This window comes from Oryx dammah, unplaced genomic scaffold, assembly GCF_014754425.2.
Source record: "Oryx dammah isolate SB20612 unplaced genomic scaffold, SCBI_Odam_1.1 HiC_scaffold_6, whole genome shotgun sequence".
NCBI lineage: Eukaryota > Metazoa > Chordata > Mammalia > Artiodactyla > Bovidae > Oryx > Oryx dammah.
The window spans coordinates 18,906,056-18,928,585 of record NW_024070190.1 but is presented as its reverse complement, the minus strand read 5'-3'; the positions used below and the strand labels follow the sequence as shown (position 1 = coordinate 18,928,585).

Genomic DNA, 22,530 nt, shown 5'->3' with positions numbered 1-22,530 from the left:
ATATAGCCAGAAAGGTGACTGGAATGTGCCCAGAGGAGCCAGGAGGCCTGGCTGGTGGGCATGTCGGAGAAGAAGAGCCAAGGGACACCCTCCAGGCACAGCTCATTGGGAGGGAGTGACTCCCAGGGTCTCCTCTTTCCTATGGTGTCACCAGAGGCAAGGCCTGCCTGGCACCCCATGTGATGTCACAGGGGGCTTCCTGATGATGTCATGGGGGTCACGTTACAAAGTCATTCTATGTGATGTCAGCAGGGGGTGGAGTCAGAGTCTCCATGACATCCCATGAGACACTTTTAGAAGTGAAGCTTCATGACACTGTATATAATGTCACTAGGGGCTGGCCACAAAACTATTTTAGGTGATGTCACCAGGCCCTCCAGACTTTCACATTTCATGTGATGTTACTGTAGGGGAGGCCATTGTGACATTCAGGGTGGTATTACTGGGGGGCTGGACATGCAGAATTTGGCATGATGTGTGATATCATTGGGAGTAAAGTCTCAGCCATTTCAGCATCACGAGTAATGTCTCTGGGAGTGCAACCTTCCTGACATTACATGTGATGTTCATGGGATGGTGTACCCATGGCATTCTGCATGATCACACTGGAGTGGGGCCCCCAGACTCTAATATTCTGTAATGTCACCAGAGTGCAAGATTTGGGAACTGGCCTCCACATCTGTACCTCTGGGAAATATGAAGCCAACCGCAGAGCACTGAGCTCCATGTCCTAGCTGACCTTGCTCCCCCAGGCAGGTTGACACTCTGCCAGCCCTCTCTGTACACCTGTCATGGTAGAGCGCTAGGCACTTACACTAGGATGCTATTGTGAGGTTGCATTTGGCCTGCCTGCTGGCCTGGCAGCATTTGAGTTCTGGAGCCAGGAAGTATGCCATGGGTTTTCAGGATGCAGATGCTATAGTAGGCTAATTGGTGTAACAAAAAACCCCCAGCTCTCTTGCAAAAGTTTATTTCTCATTCATGCAACATCCAATTCAGTGCTCCTTAGTCATCTTTCCTCCAAGCAGTGACTCCAGGATCCAGGTCCCTTTCAGTTAGTGGCTTGACTGATCTCCTCTGGGTCCTTTATATCCAGTCAGCTGACAAGCAGGGAGAATGGAGGATGGCAAGACGATTGCTAGGGGCAGGCCTGGAAGTGAGGTGCATTGCTTTAAACTACATTCCACTAGCCAGAGCTAGTCTCTTGACCACACTCAGATACAAAGCACCAAGAAATACGTCAGTTTTGCAGCAAGAAGAGGAAGCAGGCTTGGTGGCTACAGTGGATAAAAGACAAAATGGCCAGCCTCTCCTGAATGATCCCTGGTGGTTCTTCTCTGAGGACTGTCCCATCCCCAGGTCACCCTTTGCTTACCCTCTGTTTGCTATCCTCTCAGATCACACCAGGCAGCAAGGCCGCCCAGTCCCAGCTCAGCCAGGGTGACCTCGTGGTGGCCATTGACGGCGTCAACACAGACACCATGACCCATCTGGAGGCCCAGAACAAGATCAAGTCTGCCAGCTACAACCTGAGTCTCACCCTGCAGAAGTAGGTGGGCGCTTTCCAGAGGCGGGGGCAGAGGCTGGGCATGGGCACCAGGCATCCTGGGGAGAGGAGCTGTCCAGCATGGGCCAAACCTTGTGCTACCAGACTGCACCGCGAAGTGAGGACAGCCCCTGGGCCAGAGTGAGGACAGGCCCAAGGCATCAAGCACCTCCACGTCTGTGCCTCACTTTGCAGAGGAGCTCAGATAGGGTAGGGCACGGCGCTGCCAGGGTGTGGGCAGCTGGGCCTGGAGGCCAGGGTCTTCCTGCTTTCTCTGTGCACAGGCAGCCTCCCTGGGACCTAGCAGAGGTCCATGGCTGCTAAGTACCCAAGAGAGGTGACTTCTCCCTGCTGGTCAGGCCCAGGGGATGCCCCGTTTGCCTGGGTTTCAGATCTTCTCCCCTCGCCAACCCTGCCCAGGTGGGTGTCTGGGCCCCGAGAACAACTGTCTTCACCTGCTCCTATTTCTGGCTTTTCCAGGTCGAAGCGTCCCATTCCCATCTCCACGGCAGCGCCCCCGATCCAGTCTCCTCTGCCAGTGATCCCCCACCAGAAGGTAGGTGCTGACTATGGGTGGCAGGCTCCACCTTCAGCCATGGTTCCTGGAGTGCAGCCCTAGCCTGCCTACCTGAACTTCTGTTCGTCCCACTCAGGCAGGGTGGTGGAGTCAGAGGTGCCAGGGGCAGAGCTGGGGCAGGCCCCTGGAGAGATGCGTTCGAGCTTGGATGAAATGCTGATTTCGTGACAATGTAGGGGTCTCCACCTGGGTGCTTAGCCAATATCTGGGCCTCACGGTTGGGCTGATGGGAAATCGACTTAGTCCACAGTGTTTTCAGGGAAGAGACAGGTCAGGTAGGGACAAGTGTCCAGGAGGCTCTGACCCTCATGCTCCTGAGGGCACTAGCAGGGGGCTGACTCTGGCATGAACGCCAAGGCCCCAGTTTGAGTCAGTCACTCCGGGAAAAGCTCTCAGCCGTGGGTGGTCTACCACCCCTCAGGGTTTCTCCTCAGTCACAGGCACTCTCCCTCCAATTTTCCTTTCTCCTCCCAGTTGCCTGCCCCTTGGCTTCCTTCATAGCTCAGTTGGTAAAGAATCTGCCTGCAGTGCAGGAGACCCCAGTTTGATTACTGGATCAGGAAGACCCCAGAAGGGACAGGTTACCCACTCCAGTATTCTTGGGCTTTCCTTGTGGCTCAGCCGGTAAAGAATCCGCCTGCCATGCAGGAAATCTGGGTTTGATCCCTGGATTGGAAAGATCCCCTGGAGAAAGGAAAGGCTACCCACTCTAGTATTCTGGCCTGGAGAATTCTATGGACTGTAAGGTCCATGGAGTCACAAAGAGTCAGAGACAGCTGAACCACTTTCACTGTGAGCTACTTTTGTAGCCAGGGGTGCCTGGCAGGCTGCAGTCCACAGGGTCACAAAGAGCTGGACATGACTGAGCAGCTAAGCGTGCACTGCACTCAAGGGCTTCCCGGGTGGCGCCAGAGGCGCAGAGCCCGCCTGCCTTGTCTCCTGTAGGAGATAAGAGATGCGGGTTTGATCCGTGGGTCGGGAAGATCCCCTGCAGAAGGAGCTGGCAGCCCACTCCAGTATTCTGGCCTGGAGAATCCCACGGACAGAGGAGCCTGCTGGGCTACATTCCATGGGGTCACAGAGTCGGACATGACTGAAGCTACTTGGCACACACGCACGTACTCCACTCAGAAGTGCTGGTGAGGTCCAGAGGCAGGCACAGCAGCAGGCACACCTCACCCGCCCGCCCCAGGCCCCTTCCTGGCTCCCTCTAAGCAGCTCAATCCTGAGGGACTGAGAGCACAGGAGGCCCAGCCCACCAGGCCTACGGGACCACCCACTCCCGCCACTCTCCACCCACCCCCCTGAATGACCTCATACTGACCCTGTCAGTCCACAGGGGCAGAGTGGGCGATGGGCGGGGTGGGGAGAAGAGGCAAGAAGAGGATAATGGGGGTCTGGGGCGGGCGACAGATTGAGGAAGTGGGCAGAGTGCTTCTCGGGAGAAGCTGCAGAGGCAGACCGAGGGAACCAGATGTCGGCCCCGCTCCTCCTGCAGTTTCCCGCTGCACGTCTGCCCTGCCTGTTCACCCCCAGCCCAGGAGGCTCGGCCCACTGGCCACGTGCAGCATTGCAGCAGAGCAGGAGGCAGGGCTGCGCTCACCAGTGTCCTCCTACAGGGGAAGGGGAACAGATGTAGGATAGAGGGGTCTCCCCCGAGTTCCCTGAGACCACACCCCCCTTACTTCAAGTCCCACAGGCAGGCTGGCTTGGCCTAGCTTTCTCTGTGGGCTTTGCATTTAGTCTAGTTTGATGATAGCATCAGGGCAAGGAGCCAGTGCCTCGCCCCGCCTTTTTTTTGAGAAAACTCTTCTTTTCCAGGTGTCCGGGCCGTCTCCCCATCCGAACTCAGTGCAGGGCTGCAGGCTCAGGTGGTGGGCTGGGCGCTGGCACTAACCCCTCTATTTCAGGTCCACGCGGAAGCACTGGGGCGGCCGTGGCCTCTAACTGCTCTTTTCTCTCTCCCCTGCATGGCGCTGCCCTGGGCCAGGACCCTGCTCTGGACACGAACAGCAGCCTGGCAGCACCCAGCCCCCACCCCGAGGCGAGGGCCGGCCCGGGCACCCCAGGCACCCCGGAGCTCGGGCAGACCTTTAGCTCTTCCTTCTCTCAGACCTCCGTCTTCTCCTCACACACGGTGGCCTCTGACCCCGGCCCACCCCGGGGCAGCCCCAGGGCCAAGATCAGCCTGGAGGGGGCCCTGGACTCACTCAGCCCGAAAGCCCCGCTGGGCTCCAGCCAGCCAAGGCAGTATAACAACCCCATTGGCCTGTACTCGGCAGAGACCCTGAGGGAGACGGCTCAGATGTATCTGATGAGCCGCCGAGGGAAGGCCTCAGGCGCTGGACTCCTAGGAGGGTAGGTAACGGGCACACAGCTCTCCGCTGGCGGTCAGGGCCCACCTGGGTCCTCAGTGCTCACAGAGGCCTGATCAGGTTAGAGTGGGGGACTGGTCCCACTGCGGCCAGCTCCAAGCCCCAGGGGCAGCACCTGAAAGCAGTCAGCCTATTGACGCTTGCCCTCATTACTTGACACAAGCCACCGTGTGTGTCAGATTTTGCAGAGAGGGAAACTGAGGCTCAGAGAAGGTTAGGGTCCAGCTGTCCAACTACTAAGCAGCTGAGCTGGGCCTGAATGCAAAAGCCTCGGACTCCCCAAACTTTGACATCAGGTCACCCACCATGACAGGACAAATCCTGTCCTAATACCTCCAAGAACTCTGGGGCCAGGGGATGCACTGATCCCACCCCTCTGGGAGCCCTGGGGGTTAGGAGGGCACGTTTTCTAGGTCTGGTAGTGGTCTGGGAAGGCAGCCTGGAGGAGGAGCACCTGAGCTGGGTACAAAGAGAGTGGGCAGTGGGGTGAGGGGAGTGTTTGTCAGGAACAACTCTGACTAGGGTGGGGAAGCAAGGGAGCAGGACTCTGAGGAGAAAGGAGCCATGCAGGAGAGCAGCATGCCACCCCCTGGCCCCCAAGGTCTAGCTGATGGGACTCTTGGAGCACAGGAATTATAAAAACCTAGAGCTGAGTGAGCACTGTGGAGAGGTTGAGGGAAGGGAGCTGCCAAGCAGAGCATGCATTAGCTGCCTAGCCCGGCACATTTGTTATCTCATTATAATTTCTCCCGTGGCCCCATGCAGTTGGTGTCATCATCTCTGGGCGGGAGGCAGAGCAGGCCGAGTCGAGGCATATGGCCCAGTGGTTCGGGGTTCAGGGCTCGTCCATGGGCCTGTTCATACCCCTAGACTATGGGGAGGACCAAAGGAGACAATACATGTGCCGTGCACACTCTCTACATGCTACCTGGCATCACTGCCTGGAGTCACGCAGCAGGTACACTGATGAGTCAGCATGGCAATCTGGGTCAGTTTGATCCAAGCCCACACCCTTCCTCTGACCTTGCTGTAGACGGTACCTGTACTCCACCCGCTTGCTCCTTCTCTGGGGATCTCCAGCTTCCCCAGAGCCCCGAGCTCTTTCTGGGCTTCCGAGTGAAGCTGGGCGATCAATAGTTTGAGCACTTGGATCCTGGCTTCCCCGGACCAAGGTGGCAAAGCCTTCGAACCCCAGGCCTTTTCTAGTAAGGGGCTTCTGCTAGGAGGTTGAGGGAAAGACAAGTAGAAGCGGTGCCCTTCTCCTGCTTTGAGAAGGCTGGTAGGTCTTCCTGGCCCTCTTTGGGACTAGCCCCCCAGCAGGGAGGTCAGGCTCTGGTGGATCTAAACCTCCACTGCCCACCTGCAGTGATGGTAAGGTCTCCGCTCACTGAACCATCCATGGAGGTTGGGGGCTGATTAACAGTCCACATGCTTTGTCTAACACAACTCTCTCAGCGACTTCAGAGGTGGGCATCATTCCCTCATTTGATAACTGGGAAGTAGAAGCCCAGAGAGGGCAAGTCATTTGCCCAAGGTCACTCGGCTATTGAGTGGCAGACAGGACTGGCACTCAGGTCGGTCTGAATTCTCCCCGCATGGAGATAGAACCTGCCTGCCTGCCCCACTCCTGCTTCTCGTGACCCCAGAGGTGCCCTCATATTGGTGCGATGGCTTCTCAGAACCCGACAACCGTCACATTATTGCTTGACACTCAGAGCAGCAGGGCACAAGAGTTTCTCTGAAGAAAAAATGGGCTAGAGAGGGAGTGTGGTGCATGCCTCATTTAAAGCAAAAGCCAATGCTACAGCCCCAGCAGGAAGGTTGGAGCCTCTGACCAGGGGTAGCCGAGGGCTGAGGCCAACACTTGTTGCTGTGTCTAACTGCTCACGGGAGACAGGGTTGGCAAATGCTAAGCCCTATGTCTTTTCACTGCATTCTTAACCCATGCTGAGGGTTTTACATTCAGGATTCTGTTCATTCTGCGGTGGGCACCACCCTCTCAGCTTTATGAATAAGGAGACGGAGGCTAAGACAGGTAAGTAACTTGTTCAGAGTCAAAGCACAGGGAAGAGGAAAGGTCAGGATCTGAATTCTATCCTGTCTGGCTCCACAAGGAAGCTCCTTCTCTTACTCTCTGGGCAACTTGCAAGGTGATTCCTTGGCAACTTGTATCCCCTTAGGAGGAATGGAGAGGAAGAGAGTGGCTGCAAGGACAGTGGGGCCTGCAGCCCCTCCGCCTCCTCATCTCTGGGGCTGGTACTGAAGAGCAGTGTCCCTCAGGCCAGTGGATGCAAGGGCCCCCCTCCCCAGGGCGGCCTTATAGCTTTGGCTCATTCTCCCAAGACCTGGGTACTCCTCTCTGAGTTATGTCTGCTGCGAGGATCCCAGCCTTCAGGTTCTCAGGCGAAAGTTAAGCAGCGGGGCTAAACAGGGAACTGGCTACATGGGCTGGGAAGGGCAGAAGCCTCCCCTGAGGCCAACACTGCCCTCTACAGGGGACACTGGGCTGGTCAGGACAAGAGCTGACCCTGCAGCTGTCAGTACTGGCCAAAAATGGAGAAGGAATGGGGGATCTGTGCTGGCCCTTTCCTAATAGAGCTCCACCAGCAGCTATTTTGAGCCTGGGAGATCAGAGGGAATTTTATCAGCTCTGAGACAGGGTTGAGCCTGGGACTGGGGGATCTCCCTGACTTTGGTCTGGATCCCCAGGATCCCGGCCAAGAGAGGACCAGGCCAGCCCAGGCCAACGGAAGCCCAGGCTCTCGCAGCCAGAGTCCAGAGTGGTGGCAGAGTGTGGGGGCAGGGACACCACTTTCTGCATTCTTCTCCCCTCAGATTTCTGACCAGCGTCTCTCACTGCAAGGAATTTGCATCTAAAGAAACATAAGGCAGGCAAGGCCTCTTTCAAGGAGAGATGCTCCAGGAGGCTGGCTCTTAGATAAGAGTGAGGGTGGGGTCCTGCTTGTAGTGTCCAAGCTGGGCTGTCTTGGATGGGGGCCTTCCTGCAAAACGCCAGGGCCCACACTTCTCCCAGGCTACCCCACTCCTCCGTCCTGCACCACTGCCCATCCACAGGCTTTCATGGGTGGTTACTGGAAACCACACAGACCCCTTACTACTGTGGCCAGGAGGTGGGTCCAGAGCTGCCTGCCCCTCCTCTGGGAAGGAGAACACGTTCCCAGGGCTGCGAGGAACCCCACTGTGCACACCCGAGCACCACGGCAGCTCTTGCTCACGGACCAGCACTCCCAGAGCCGCCTCTCATTCAACAAGGACCAGTCTAGAGCGGCTGTGCGTGGCTGGCCAGGAGCCACCTGGGACCTTGGCCATTCCTGTAGCAGCCAGAGCTGGTCCTGTCTCCATCTTCGGCTTCCTCTCCAGGTCTCGAGCCAGGCTGTATGTGGGAGATTCATGCATATGGTAAATGAGCGCCCGTGGAGATGGACCAAAGCAACCCTTCTCCTAGGCAAAGCTTTAGGTACTGTGGACCCACGCTGCAGTTGGCATCTCTGACCCAAACTGAAAGGCTCTGATCCAGACTCTGAGCTTTGCCCACTCCTCTCTGTGCGCTCTCTTCACCTAGTGCCTGTCTGGGCTGACTCCGCCTCCACAATGGCCAGTGTGAGGCCCATCCCTGCGTCCTTATGCTCAAACCCTCTGGCAGGAGCCTCACTCTGATAGTCCTGTCTTCTTTGCTCTTTCTCTCCTCCCCAGGTGGTAGCCAACTCTCCAGCCAAGTTAGTATCAAAGGAAAGCACGTGTGTGCGCTTGCCTGCCTATCCCAGCATGCGCCCGCGTGTCTGGGGGTCTCAACAGCGTGTGCCTGGGTCAGCATGTGTACATGTATGTGCATGCGTGAGTGAGGGTGCGTTCGTGTCCCTGAGTGAGGCTGCATGTGTCCGAAGCTGCGAGGATGAAGTGGAGGCGTTGGGGAGGGGTGCTGGGGCTCCGCCGGATGCCTGGGGCCATTGTGTTCCCAATTAGTTGCTGCAGCTGCTTAAGAAGGCAGGTTGGCTCTGGTGGGCTGCTGGGTGGAGTGTGTACTGATGCTGGTTCCAGGTGAGCCTGAAGACATTTCCAGCCTGGCCGGATCCCTCAGAAGGGCTGTGCTTGACCTTGTCCTTGTCTGCAGAGCGTGCTTAACGTTTTGAAGGGAAAAGTCTTGATGGGTAGAAGCTGGTGGGCTGCCCAGCAAGTTGGCCCTGGGGGCCCTGAGCACCCAAGCCCTGCTCCGAGGAAGAAGCACACGTCCCGAAGAGTCTGAAGGAGCAGAGCCCAGGGGACCCAGGACGAGCCCCTTCGTGGAGGATCCAAGCTCAGAATCCCCCTGGGTGCCCAGTGGGGCTGGTTTTTGCCTTTGGGGCGTTCCGGACTCTGCTTCGGCTGCCGCTGCCTTTGACTCGTGACCCAGCTCTTGTCCCCTAATCCCAATCCCCACCCCCACCCTCTGCAGTCTGTTTCCCTGGGGGTGTGGTGAGAGATCTTTCCATGCCCCCCCCAGCTCAGGCTTAGTGGGGGCCTCCAGTGATCTGGGAAAGTGCAGACGGGCAAGAAACCCCTTCTGCAAAGGGCTCTGGGGAGGGTGAGGATCTTCCTGACCAGACCCAGCCAGGGCAAATGGATCTGAGGAACTCGGCTAGCCTTCCTAGGATCAGGCTTAGGGGGATCTCTCTCCACATCCTCCACCACCAGCCTTCACCTTCACCGGGGTAACACCACCTGTCGCCCTTCTCTCCTTGCACCTCTCTCCCTCGCTCCCCTCCCCCTGAACTCCCCCAGCGCCGACTACCAGGAACGCTTCAACCCCAGCGCCCTGAAGGACTCGGCCCTGTCGACCCACAAGCCCATCGAGGTGAAGGGGCTGGGCGGCAAGGCCACCATCATCCACGCGCAGTACAACACGCCCATCAGCATGTATTCCCAGGACGCCATCATGGACGCCATCGCCGGGCAGGCGCAGGCCCAGGGCAGTGACTTCAGCGGGTAAGCGCCTCCCCTCCTCCGCGGGCGCTCGCCGACTCCACCGCTCCATCACCGCGGAGGGCCCCCGGCCGCTGGGCGCCATCGGGACCATCTTCCTCTGCCGCCTGGGGCTTCCCAGGGCACAGCCCTTGGAAGACAGCCAGCCTTGACCGGGCCTTTCAGACAGAACATGGTGTTCTCTCTTCAGAGTCAGTTTCACGGTCAACTTTAGGAGAAGGGTGGAGAAACACAGCACGCGCTGGTTCCTCCAAGTGCCTCACACAGCCTCTGCATTTTCCCAGGCTCCCGGAGGGGCTGGTTTAGAAGGAGACTTCTGGAATCTTGTTAACCGGGGGTCACATTCTGGATACCCCTGGTTCGCACAGCTAAGCCATTCTTTGAGGGGAAGTCGCCGCTTTCTTCTCAAATACATGACTGGGTTTCTTGTTTGGGAAGGGGCCTCCAGACCAGTCACCCACCGTGCTGCTGGCGGTCAGCCCTGCCAGAGCCTGGGGAGCACCCAGCACCTGCCTCCTCCGGTTTGCCCCAGGGAAGCCCAGGCTCAGGTTGGTGGGACTTAGGACATCCTTGGTTCCTGGATTTGCTTGTTAGCAGTGGTTGAGGAACTTGAGGGCTGAGTAGGGAAAGAGTTGGCTAAAAATCATTTGTGGATGAAACTGGTAATAGTGCAAAGGTTAATGGGGACCTCACTCCGTCTTTCTCCGTCTTTCTGTCTCTTTTATCTCAGTCTCTTTCTTCTCTGCATTTCTCTCTGTGTTTGCCTCTCTCTGCCTCTCTCTGTCTCTGTCTCTCTCTCTCTCACTCTTTTTTTCTCTCTGTTCCTTTCTTCCTTACACATACATACACAGAACCCATACTGGATTCTACTTGGGAACACCATTAGTGTTGACTTTCAAAACTGATTATCTCTTTGGGTAACATGTTATCCCTGAGTCAAGATCTGCAACAGCTCAAGGCAAGAAATCTTAAAATGATTGCACTTTTTTTTCCCAAAGCTAGGAAAACCAGATGTTGTAAGAGGGATAGAGGCATTATGAAGTCCCGGATAACTCCGGTAGTGTTTGGCCTGTGCAGAGCCCAGTCCTCGTGGCCATGACGTGTGTGCAGGTTTAAGGTGCAGCCTCCAGAAGCCAATGGATGGAAAATGGTGTGGTCTTCCTGGCTCTCCTGATGCAAGGGAGCCTGGTGCTCTCAGGCACGCAGTACTTCCTTTGGGCCACCAGGGGGCGGAGGTTGCTTTCCCTGGAGCTGCTGCTGCTGCTGCTGCTGCTGCTAAGTCGCTTCAGTCGTGTCCGACTCTGTGCGACTCCATAGACGGCAGCCCACCAGGCTCCTCCGTCCATGGGATTTTCCAGGCAAGAGTACTAGAGTGGGTTGCCATTGCCTTCCCTGGAGCAGTGAATCTCACACCCCACGGGCTCAGGGCTTTTGTTCTTTGTGGAACTCTCTGGGTAGTGCTGACTTATCTAACCCCATCTTTCAAAGCAGAAAATATGATCATGGAAGTTTAAAAATGCAACCATTAGCTCATGGGTGCCCCGGAAAACAAGTCTGACTGATTAAGCCAAAGAGTGAACAGGGATTTCCTGTTAATATTTGCTTGCCCTGTGCGTCCTCAGTGTGATCTTTAATATGGTAATATTCGCCAAAGGGAAGCACAGTGGAAGATGAGTGAAGAACTGCTGCTCACTGATTTTGTGTTTTCTGCACCTTGGGAAAACACTGCTCTCATTTGGTTTTACCTCTAGGATGGCCATGATGTAATTTTTTTTTTTAACATGATGCACCATTGATCTAATCTAGGCTTCTCCTTCCTACCACCTTCCCTCCCATCCTTTTCCTTTCCCTTGCGAGCCTGGGAAGCGACACGCTCCCTTTTCCTTCTAACTCAGCCCTCCTGGGTTGATGCTGCCGTGGTGCCCCTGTCTGCCATAAGGTGTTCCGTTTCTGCTGTTAATTTCCATGATTCCTTCCTCACTGACAGTTTTCTTTTTGTCTCTCTCTCTTCCTCCTCTATCCACCCGCTCCCATAACTCATTTCTGACCCTAACCCTGCTCCCTTGTGTATGCGCCGCCCCCCGCCCTCCCATGATGGACACGCACTCACTGCTGGGCTTTCCTCTGCTTGGCAGGGCATCACCACTGGCGTAAGTAGACCCCACAGTATTTGTTCCGTCGTCCGTCTGTCTGGTTGCGGGATGGTGTATGGGTTTGGTGGGATGTGCCTGAGGACCGTGGCTCCGTCCACATTCTTCCTCACACCCACCTCACAGGTAAATGACGTGCCCTGCGGCCTCTACAGGCAAGTGCTTGCCTTTGGGGGTTTTCCCCAAATAACATCACTACAGACACAGAAATCAGAGCGATGACACCACCCTGGCTAGGGCTCATGTTCTTCTTGCTGTGCTTTGTGGGGGCTCCCCCCAGCCTTTCTGGTCTGCACTGGGACGGTATAGACCTGAACATCAGAATCCACATCAGGCCATTACTCAGGGAGAGGGTGATGAGGGGGCCTCTTGGAGGCCACTCCCCAGAATCCTCATGAAAGAGGGATCTGAAGGGGCCAGCCCCTGCCAGGACCACCCATAGGAGGTGAAACCTGAGTCAGGCTTGGGGGCAGTGCACAGTGGAGTGAATGCCCACAGGTGACCTTGGTGTTGTAGTGACTGTGGAGGGTTTTGGGTGGTAAGAAATTCACGCTGGGAGTGGCTCCAGACAGTGGCCTCCGACCCGGGGTCCTAGAACTGTAGGGCCTGTTCTGTCCCCTCTCTGCACATATTGTGTCTGGGCCCCAGACTCTCGAAAGGCACAGCAGTTCCTTCGTCTGGTTCCCAGTGTCTGTTGTGGCAGCACCAGAAGTCTTGGAAGGGAAGCCGACAGTGGGACTCCTAAGGGACCCACTTCTGGGGCTCTCATTCTTGAGCCCTTGGAGCCATGGAAGGAAGAAGGAAATATGTTCCCTCAAGGGAACATTCCAGGGAAATAGCAGCAAAAGCCTTCCCGCTGATTCAGGTCCCCTTGAGACTCCTCCCTGTGCTAGAGATGACCTCCCCAGTGAGATCCCAGCCTCTCCTCTGCTTCCAGTCTCCTCCCTGGCTGGGACCCCCTAGGGATCTGCTGGTTTCCCTATCTGATCTCAACCACAGGCTGCCAGGACCTGTAGCTCTCTGGGCCAGGGCAAAGCCTTCAGGAAAGTAGGGTAGCTGTAGCCCGCCTTGGTCAGTTACCTTCTGTCATCTTTCTCCTCCTCTGCTCATGTAGCCCACTCTGAGCTGACACAGGGGACCATTCCCGAGAGACTAGGCCATTTCTTCTGTCCAGCTCCTTGTAGAGAGGGTAGACGACGGAAGCACTGGGGGAGTCGTCTTTGCAGCTAGCCAGCACTCGGGGGTTGGGGGGAGAGGTCAACGCAGCCACGGCAGCAGGCAGTGTGTGCCTAGACAGGGGGTGTGTCTGGGCCGGGCCGTGTCTCCAGGTAGGGAGCATCTGGGGTGTGCAGATCCTCAGCGGGCAGAAGTGGCCTTCCTGAGCCTGTTGCTGCAGAGGGTCTGATGGAAAGAAGGCTGAGCTGGGGGCTGGGAAGCCTTGGTTCTAACTCCATGGGGGTCCCGACATGACATAACCTGGAATTAGTCAGCTGGCCTCTCTGGACCTAGTTTCAGCATCAGTAAGCGGAGAGAGCTAGGCTACTGGGCCACAGGCTGGGGAAACAGGCTGCTGTTATTCTGAGCTTCTCCTGAACCCACCCTGACTCCTGAGAGAGTGGACTGGGCAGCCTGGATCCCCCAGCCCTCTCTGGTTGGGTGAGTGGTCATCCGCAAAGCTTTTAATGCATCTTGCCCTGCAGTCTGATCTGGGCTGATAGACCTTGTACTCAAGGGGCTCTAGAGTTCCTTCTGGTTCTGATCAAGGATTTGTTCATTCAACTAAGTTTTGAGCACCTACCATATGCCAGACTTTAGGGGTCTCAGAGAAGGTCACCAGGTCCCCCTCAAAAGGCTGGGCTCCCCTGGGGCAGAGGACTGGTGACCCTCCCCACAGCTCCACTCCAGCTCCCTTGAACGAGAAACCCCACTATCCCTGGGTGATGCTGGGCCTCTGGGGCCCAGTTGTCTTGTTTTTCCAACCACATCCTCACCGAGCTCGCTTATTTCTGCTGAGCAGGAGCCCACAGTCCTCTTCCAGAGAAGTCACGACAGTGGTGGCTCCCAGTGTGGATCCCAAGCTTTGAGGAGGCCAAGGGACTGACCTTGAGGAAGCCTCCGAGTCCCCAGCTAGCCTGTCCTCACCCAGCCCCAAACTCAGGAACTGCTTAGCGAGGTCAAAATTACTTCCAGAAGCCCTCTTCTGCCTCTGCTTTCCTTCAAGGAGATCCGGCTCCCGAGGGGGGCGGATATCTTCAGACCTGTATCTGGAGATAGACTGGAGGGTGGGGTGGGTGTTGACAGGAGGGTCTGAGCCTCCTGGCCCTCCATGAGTGGAATTCGCTGACTCACTGTGACCTCCCTGAGCACTGAGGATCCAGGCCAAGCCCTTGTTGCAGGCTCTCAGATGGCAGTGGGGAAAGGCAACGGTGGGCTCAGACAAGTAGGGGGGGCTGCCAACAGGCGTGGGGGGTGTTGTGGGGGCGCCAGGGGAATGTGACGTGGGGAAGGTGTCGGGGCCAGGAGCAGGATCCAGCCCTGCCCTCGCCCACGGCCTCTCTCCGCATTGCAGGAGCCTTCCTATCAAAGACCTCACCGTGGACAGTGCCTCTCCCGTGTATCAGGCTGTGATTAAGAACCAGAACAAGCCGGAAGATGAGGCTGACGAGTGGGCTCGCCGCTCCTCCAACCTACAGTCTCGCTCCTTCCGCATCCTGGCCCAGATGACTGGAACAGAATACAGTAAGGGAGGGCTGTCAGGGGTGGGGCAGGAAGGGGTGACTTTGAAGGGCCACGAGGGTCCGGGGCCCTACGCCATTGTCCCACAGAAGCCAAGGAGTCAAGGCCCCTGTCCTGGAAGATGAGCTGGCCTTGATAGATAGTGGCCTCTTGCGCCCTTTCTGGGCCCCTGGGGCAGGCACGTTGACATCAGCCTTCTGCTCGGCTCCCTGACTCCAGCAGTGCCTGCATCGGTTTAAGAGGGCCTAGCGGAACTTCCCTGGTGGTCCAGCGGCTGGGACTCCACTCTTCCAATGCAGGGGACCCAGGTTTGACCCCTGGGCAGGACACTAGATCTTGCGTGCTATAACTAAGACCTGCCACGGCCAAATACGTAAATAAATAATATTTTTTAAAAAAGAGCACCTTACAGGCCACACCTCTGGCCACTCTCTCCCAGCTGCACCACTTCTTCCAAGGCCCCCTTTCCCCTCCTTGCCCTCTGCCCAGCACGCAGCCTTTTTCTCCCAGAGGGCACAGGTAGGGGCGATAACTGTCCCATCGTGGGTGGGGGCTCTGCCCACGAGCTCCAGTAGCTTTTGTTCCTGATGTGCCACGCGATTCCTCCTGACCTGCAACTTCCTACCCACAGTGCAAGACCCTGATGAAGAAGCTTTGCGAAGGTCAAGGTAAGTGCCTGGACTCAGGCTCTGTGGCCTTGCCCCTCCTAACCCCATCCCTCCCAGGGCAGCCCCCAGCTCACACAACTCACAGAAGCAACACCTCAAGTTAATGCATCTGAAAACTCCCAGCCCCTGAGGGGCTCCAGCAGATGCTGGCTTAGGGTGTGTGTGTCCCAGGTCAGTGAGGTGGGTGCCTGGAGCTGAGTCTCTATCCCCCTGGCCCAGGCTGCACGAGCAAGGATGCTGGGCTCTCCCGGCTCTCTCCCTGGGCAAGGGGCAGGGCTGCTTTGGCCTTTGCTGGGCTGTTGAGAATGAGGGCATCTCTTTCTATGAGGCACCGGGCTGGCTGCCTGGCCTGCCCACTCATCTCAGGGCCTGTCCCCTGTGAGTCTGAAGGGTAGGCACTGGGAAGCTAGCTGGCACGCGAAGGGCTATGCTGGGCTGGGGCACCTGGCCTTTGGACTCACTTGTCCAGACCCACGTTGAGGTATCAGTTCCACAGACTGCTCACAGCACCACAGCTGCTGCAAGGAAGCAAAGCCCTGGGCATGAGGTGGGCACACTGCCCTGGAACCCACTGGAACCCACTAGGGCCTTCCATGGGCAGGCATGGGGCCCAGTGTGACTGTGCTTACACTTCCAGAAGCAAATGTGCTGTCTGCATGTCCTTCCTGGGAGAGTCTGCCTTGGGCCGGCACGTCCCGTGGTGGCCTCCATGTGAGGGGCTGGGGCTCAGAGGTGCCTTTCCACTCTGGGCCAAGCTTTCTATCTTTGCTAACCAGCGTGTAGTGGCCACGGGACCACGTGGAGAGTGGGACTCTGGGGTCAGCTCGAGTTGATGTGGATTTTCTTTTTGAACCTCTGTTTCTGCCAATTGAAGTTGCTCCCACTCTTTGGCTGGGGCGTCTGAGCCTAAAGTGTGGTCCTCCCCGGCCTGCTAACAATGGCATGCGGTTCCAGTGATGGTTCTTAACCTGTCGGTGCCTGCAGTGTGTCTGTAAAGAGCCTGAAATGAGATGGTGTTTGATTTAGCACAAAAGGTAGTATCGAGCTATTCGAGGCGTAACTAAGCTGTCGGCTCTCTCTGCCCGGGGCTCCTCTGCTCCTGTGTCATCCTCTGTTGGTCCCACCTCCTCTTCTGAGTGCCACTCAGAGCTACTCCAGTGAGCAGTGTGGTCTTTACCGAAGATCTGATGGAGGGGCTTCACAGCACACACCGCAAATTGCTCAAAAATCTCCAGGTCCCTTCCATCAAGAAGCCAGGAGGGGCCTGCCCTGCCTTTCCAGCCCCCCGTCACCCCTCCTCAGTGCTTCTGGTCACTTTATGTTTCTGGGGTCAGTCACTCTCGCTTGCATCTCAGGAACAGACTCCATTTAGAAGGTGGAGTTCTGCATATTTAGTATGGATAGAGAACCTTTGTCTCACGTGTTCTCCCTGGAATACTTGTAGGCTCTGCGAAGTCATTGAGTGAGAACACAAAAGGCAGTATTCACGGTGGTCCGGTGTGGGCCTCCCCCTCCCCTCCTTTCAGAAGCATCTCTTGGGGCCTGTTCGGCCTGGTTGTCTTTCCCCACCAGGCCCTTTCCCAACCCTGGGGTCTAACTGCCCACAAACTCCATTCAGATCCCTTGAGAAGGCAGGGTGTCTTAAGAACTCTGCTGCAGGTCTTAGAGTCTCTCCCTCAGCCTTGTATGGAAATCTGGAAGAGAGATTCCTGCTTCCTCCCTCAGGCAAGGACCTTGACCCACCCTAAGAAAGCTGCACTCCCCCACCCCCCCCCACCCTCACCCCCCCCCCCCCCACCCCCGCCCCGCAACAGCTCTGCACTGCTGTCAGCCCCTCCCTCTGGGTCTTGGACCCTGCAATGCAGGCTCTGAGGCCCCCAGGAAGCCTCTGTCGGGGACTGGAGGAGCTTAAGCCTCCTGCCCTTCTCCCTTTTCCTGACTTTAATTTCTGGAAGGTTGTCCTTACAGCCACCCCACCAAATGCCCCTTCTCCCCACGGGCAAAGGAGGAAAGTAGGCTTTTTTATTTTGCTGAATGCCAAGCAGCTTCTGGCCCGGGGAGTAAGAGATGGGGGTACAACAGGTACTGTGGTTCAATTCTGTTTGTGATTAATGCCCAAAGTACTGACTTTGGCCACTGGTCCCAGCTGGGGCCCCACGCTCAACCAAGAGGCCATCTGAGCAGTAGGGAACACACTTACCCCTACCCTGAGTCCAAGCTGGTCAGGGATCTTGCTCCCTTGGGGGACTGAACCCCACTTGCATCCGTCCCTCCTCCCAAGTTGGAATCTGTACCCCCCGACCTTGCTGACGCATCGTGTTGGCTGAGGGCAGACACAGCCTCTGTCCTTCCCCCTCCCAGTTGAGCCTGACTCACAGTGGGGGACCTGAGAGTCTCTCACAAAGGCTGCACTCCCCAGGAAGGCTGCATTGCACCTTGCTTCCAGGGAGCTCATTCCAGCATGGCCTGAGTTTGCTAAATCTGGGGCCCAGCAACCTGGGCACCGTGGCAGCCTATTTAGGCTTGTATGTCTGCTGGGATGCTTTTTCCTTTCTGTTGCTGTGTGCTGGGAAAGCTGGCAGGGATGCCAGTTGTTCTGGACCAGGCAGGGCACTGGGTGGCCTCCTGGACAGGTATAATCTGCATGTCAGAGGACCTGCACATTTGCCCCTCACCTGTCCCTTCGCCACCTTTGGGACAGCCCCCACCAAGTCCCAGGGCAGCTCAGAGCCCCACCCTACTCCGCCCTCCCCTCCTCTCCTCTCCAGCCCTGGCTCCAGGCACTGAGGCAATGTCTTTGGTATCTTGTAGCAAGTAGGGCTTCCCTGGTGGCTCAGACAGTAAAGAATCTGCCTGCAATGTGGGAGACCTGGATTCAGTCTCTGGGTTGGGAATATCCCCTGGAGGAAGAAATGGAAACCCACGCTCAGTCATGTCTGACTCTGCGACCGCATGGACTGTAGCCCGCCAGGTTCCTCTGTCCATGGAATTCTCCAGGCAAGAAACTGGAGTGGGTAGCCATTCCCTTCCCCAAGGGATCTTCCTGACCCAGGGAATCAAACCCGGGTCTTCCCTTGCCTGGCGAATTCCATGGAGAGAGGAGCCTGGTGGACTACAGTCTGTGGGATCACAAAAAGTCAGACACGACTAACAATTTGAACTTGAACTTGAGCTTTCTTCCAAGGCTCCAGGGCCTAATCTCCAGGGACTCTGTCTTTACAGGGGAAGTAGGGCAACCACAGAGCAGTCTGAGTGTCAGCTGTGGACATGGTTCCTCTCCCAGGAAAGATCCATCGCCTTAGCAAAGTGTCAAGTGGGCTTAAACAGCAGCCTCCTGCGAGTTTCCACGTGGGTACAGGTAGTATTGTGGCCCCCAGCCTTCATCTGAAGTAGCAGAGCCTATAATCCCAGAAAGGTCACCACACCTTCCATCTGACCTCAGGAACGCATTCCAGCGCCTAGATGGCTCAGCAGGTTGATGGGTGGGAGTGCAGGCAAGCGTAGTTTCGTCCTAGGCAGGGCTTGAATCTGCCAGGCATCTGGATCCCACCGCATGGACACAACCATCCTGCAGTGCCGCAGTTAGAGCTCAGGTCCCACCCCCTGACCCAGCGCCTGGCTCTACGCAGCTGTCTACAAGTTCAGTCTCTGTGTTCACCTAACGCTCGCCTCAGTAGAGAACTCTGCATCCCTTCGTGGCCTTCCTGTGTTAAGGAGAAAGTTGATTTTAGTGAACAGTTCCCCTGGGGGTCACCTGAGCAGCCCTCAAGGGTTTCCCGGGACCGCTTTCCCTTTTGCCCTCACCCACTCTGCAGTCTCTTCCCCTTTCTTCTCCTCCTCCATCTTCTTGCTCCTCTCTTGGCTGGCTGTGAATTTCCCAACAGCTCCAAGCAGAGCAGACTCACAAGCCTTGCCAACTCTCTAGGACCGTCCTGGACCGTGTCACTCAGTGCTGATGATAAAGGCTCGGGCCTGGCTGGACGAACTGGCTGCCACTGTGTCCCGGGGGGGCTCTGAGTGCTGGTCGATAGTTGCCGCCCATGGCGCTGTCAGCAGGCAGGGCTGTGCGGGCCCCATCACAGGGTCTAGGCTTGTACCATCTTCACCCCCTTCTCCCCGCCCTTGGGTAGGCAATAGCAAGGGATGCCTGGCACTTAGATCATGGTCCTGCCTCTGAGTTTCCGTGTGACTATAGGCTATTCATGTGATGTATCTGTGCCTTGGCTTCTTTGTGGTGTTAGGAAAGTCTGGACCAGGGGTTTTCAAATATATGAGCAGGGGACCCCTCTTGTCAAACAGGACCTTTACACAGGGACCCACTTGCAGGCCTTAAGGTGTCGAGGGGGAGTCTGCCAGGTAATACAGGTGTGGGGAGGTGGCCAGAGGTACATATGGGGACACAGGATTGTTATCATGCAGAAATGTAAGTCCAGCATCACCCCATCCTTTGACTTTTAAAGACCTAAAGCCAATCTTTCTGATTTTTATATGCAATTCATTTGTTAAAATTTTGATTGGCATGTGGTTATAAGAAATGATACCGAGACAGCCTACGTAGCCTTTACCCACAGTGGCAGCATCTTGCAAATCTAGAACCCCACCAGGGTGTTGACACCTATACCCTCCAACGCAGAATACTTCCCTCATCCTCAGATGCCCCTGTCTTGTTTTTTCAGACCACTCTCAACCTCCCTGTTGCGCACACCCTGTCCTTAACCTGTGGCAACCACTAATGTGTTCTGTTCTCTGTTTGTATAATTTTGTCATTTCAAGGACGTTATGTAAATGGAATCATACAGCTCGAGGCCTTATGGAATGGGCTTTTTCAGTCCTCCTAGTTCTCTGGGAACTCATCCAAGTTGTGGAGTATACCAGTGGTTCATTCATATCTTTTTATTGCCGGGTAGTATTCTATGATCTGGATATAGCAGTTAATTTTTTAAATGAATTTTCAACACTGTCCAGGTTGAACACACTGTGTTTGTGGCTAGATGAGGCCCCTGGGCCACCAACTTGCACCTCTATTCTGGAAGATGTTAGCGGTCCCTCTGGTCTGGAAGTCTAGGATTTTGGCCTTTCCCAGGCACAATCTCCCCTCCGTATCTATATTTCTGGCTCTTCCTTGCCTGCTTTGTCCTATGTCCTCAGCTAAGAGGGCTGTGGGCTGAGCCCCAGAGGCCTTGCTGGCAGGAAGTGGCGGGAAGTCTTGGCCCCCAGTATATGTGTGCCAGCAGCCTTGTGAGTATACATGTGCACGCATGTGCCTGGCTGTGCTCAGGCCTAGGTGGGCGGGGTAGTTAGTGGTGTTTGGAGGCTTCTCTCTGGGGACAGAGAACGGTTGGCAGAGACTGGGGCAGCACAGGGAGTTGGCAGGTCTGCTCACCCAGCCTCGTCGTGGGGACAGGCGTTCCTCCTTCTTGATGCCCAGCTAGGGAACAGAGGCCACGCAGCGCTTGCCTATGGTGCTCAGTCCCGAGAGCCCACAGCCAAAGCAGCCCTGCCCAGCCCTAACCACACGGGCCAGGGAGAGCCTGGAGACCCCCACCCACCCCAGTGCCCTGCCTGCTCTCAGGTCCGCTAGCCAGGCCCCTTCTCCATGGCTCACTCAAGTCAGGGACAGTAGTCCATCCATCCTGGTCCTCGTAACTCTGGTCTTGTCCCAAACCAGGCCTAACCACCTGGAAGTTACCCCATGGGTGGCAAAGCCTCTCCAAGCTGAACCCTCCCTCCCATGCCCTCTGCCCCAGCTGTCAGCCAGGGTGATGGCAGATACGTCCCCTAACCCCTTCTTTCTTGCTTTCTCTCTCTCTGTCTCTCTGTTTCTCTCTGTGCCACAGGGAAAGGTTTGAAACGGAACGTAACAGCCCACGTTTTGCCAAATTACGCAACTGGCACCATGGCCTTTCGGCCCAAATTCTTAATGTTAAAAGCTAAGAGGCTGTCTGGAACCCCCATTCCCTGCAGGCCTGACTCCTCCCTCCCCCCCCCCCACAGATCTGGCATGTGAGCCCCACGGTGATGCTTGAGAATGTATAGCTGTGCTGGGGGGCACCTTCGCTAATCACCCGCAGCAGCTGTGCTCTCTGCCCAGCCCAGCGCTGACGGCCCAGGCCCAGCCCCACGCAGCACTGCACCCACTCTACCCCTGCCCTTTACTGCAACCCTCGCCACCCCCCAAATAGCCCAAGCCTCTGCTCCCCTGCGCAGGGCCTTCGTGTAGATCAGAGAGGACGCGATGGGGTTTGCTGATAGGACATCCCCAAACCAAAGGAAACAGACTGCCACTGCCACTGGTCCATTCCCCCACCAGCCCCAGCTCCCGGGAGAAGCAGCCCGGCCTAGTGCCATCCTGGAATGAGCAGCCCATAGATCAGGGTCCTGAGAAGAAGCCAGCTCCCCGGCCCCACTTACTCCCTCGTGCCCTCTGGAGCCAGGCAGCCCAGGACAGGGCTCCCTGCAGAGGAAGAGGAGGCCCCAGGGTAGACGAGGGAGAGGCCCCTCCTGGCCGTGGCGAGCCTGGAGCGCACGTTCCCCTCTCTGTGCTGTGTGGGCTGGCTCCCTAGCTCTCTCTCCTGTACATATAAGCATGCTTATTCCGAAATAAAGAGGATTTGAAATGAACCAAACCTGCCCCAGTCCTGCTGTACCTGTGTGCGTATCACCCAAGGGGGCAGGTCTGAGATGAGGAGAGGACAGGTGCCTGTAGGAGAGGGGCAGGGGCAGTGCCCACTAGGGCTGGGATCTGTTGTTCAGTTGCTCAGTGGTGTCCGACTCTTGCAACCCCATGGACTGCAGCATGCCAGGGTTCCCTGTCCTTCACCATCTCCCAGAGTTCGCTCAAACTCATGTCCATTGAGTCGGTGATGCCATCCAACCATCTCATCCTCTGTTGTCCCCTTCTCCTCCTGCCCTCAATCTTTCCCAGCATCAGGGTCTTTTCTAATGAGTCAGCTCTTCACATCAGGGGGCCAAAGTATTGGAGTTGCTTCAACATCAGTCCTTCCAATGCAAACCACTGTTTCCCTGTCCCTCTGGCCCTGCCCAGGGCTCCAGAGAGCAGGCAGAGAGGACAGTGGGTGAGCAGCTGTTCTGTGGGCTAGAGGGCAGCCTTCGCCTCCTTTGGGTAGTGTGTGTGAATGCTCCCTGCCTCCCCTCCCACGCCAGCCACAGCCGGCAGGCTGAGCCAGCCCTCCTTCCCCATTGGAAAGCGCACCACAAACCCTGGTTCCAGGAAGGCGCTGCGCATGCTCAGCCCTGGCCAGGAGGGAGAGAAGTGGCTGAGGCGGACACAGCTGGACTAAGGAGTGGCTCACAGGGAGACTGCAGGGCTCCCTCATCAGCAGGCCATGGCTCAGGAGGGCGGAGCTGGAAGGTGTGCCTGGTGGAGGCTTGCTCACGTGGCAAGAGGGCAAGGAAGGTTCTCATTCCTGGCTTCCACACACCTAGGGCCTGTCCTAGTCCTGAGCATGTAGGAAGGGCCAGTCTGGCGGGCCCATGT

General features: G+C 56.7%; 1 protein-coding gene across 9 annotated transcripts in view; it reads left to right on the top strand.

Moving 5' to 3' along the window:
• The window catches only part of LDB3 (LIM domain binding 3), a 60,073-nt gene that overhangs the window by 8,934 nt on the left and 28,609 nt on the right, over positions 1 to 22,530 (top strand). For 3 of the 9 annotated variants that reach the window (XM_040242169.1, XM_040242165.1, XM_040242166.1), the window contains exons 3-7: positions 1,398 to 1,549; positions 2,027 to 2,102; positions 4,114 to 4,481; positions 14,198 to 14,367; positions 14,996 to 15,032. In XM_040242169.1, coding sequence (XP_040098103.1) covers positions 1,398 to 1,549; positions 2,027 to 2,102; positions 4,114 to 4,481; positions 14,198 to 14,367; positions 14,996 to 15,032 — 803 coding nt within the window. Of the gene's footprint in view, positions 1 to 1,397; positions 1,550 to 2,026; positions 2,103 to 4,113; positions 4,482 to 8,212; positions 8,236 to 9,277; positions 9,482 to 11,613; positions 11,629 to 14,197; positions 14,368 to 14,995; positions 15,033 to 20,869; positions 21,659 to 22,530 lie in introns of those variants that run through there. The other 6 variants (XM_040242170.1, XM_040242167.1, XM_040242171.1 and 3 more) reach the window with 4 other exon arrangements.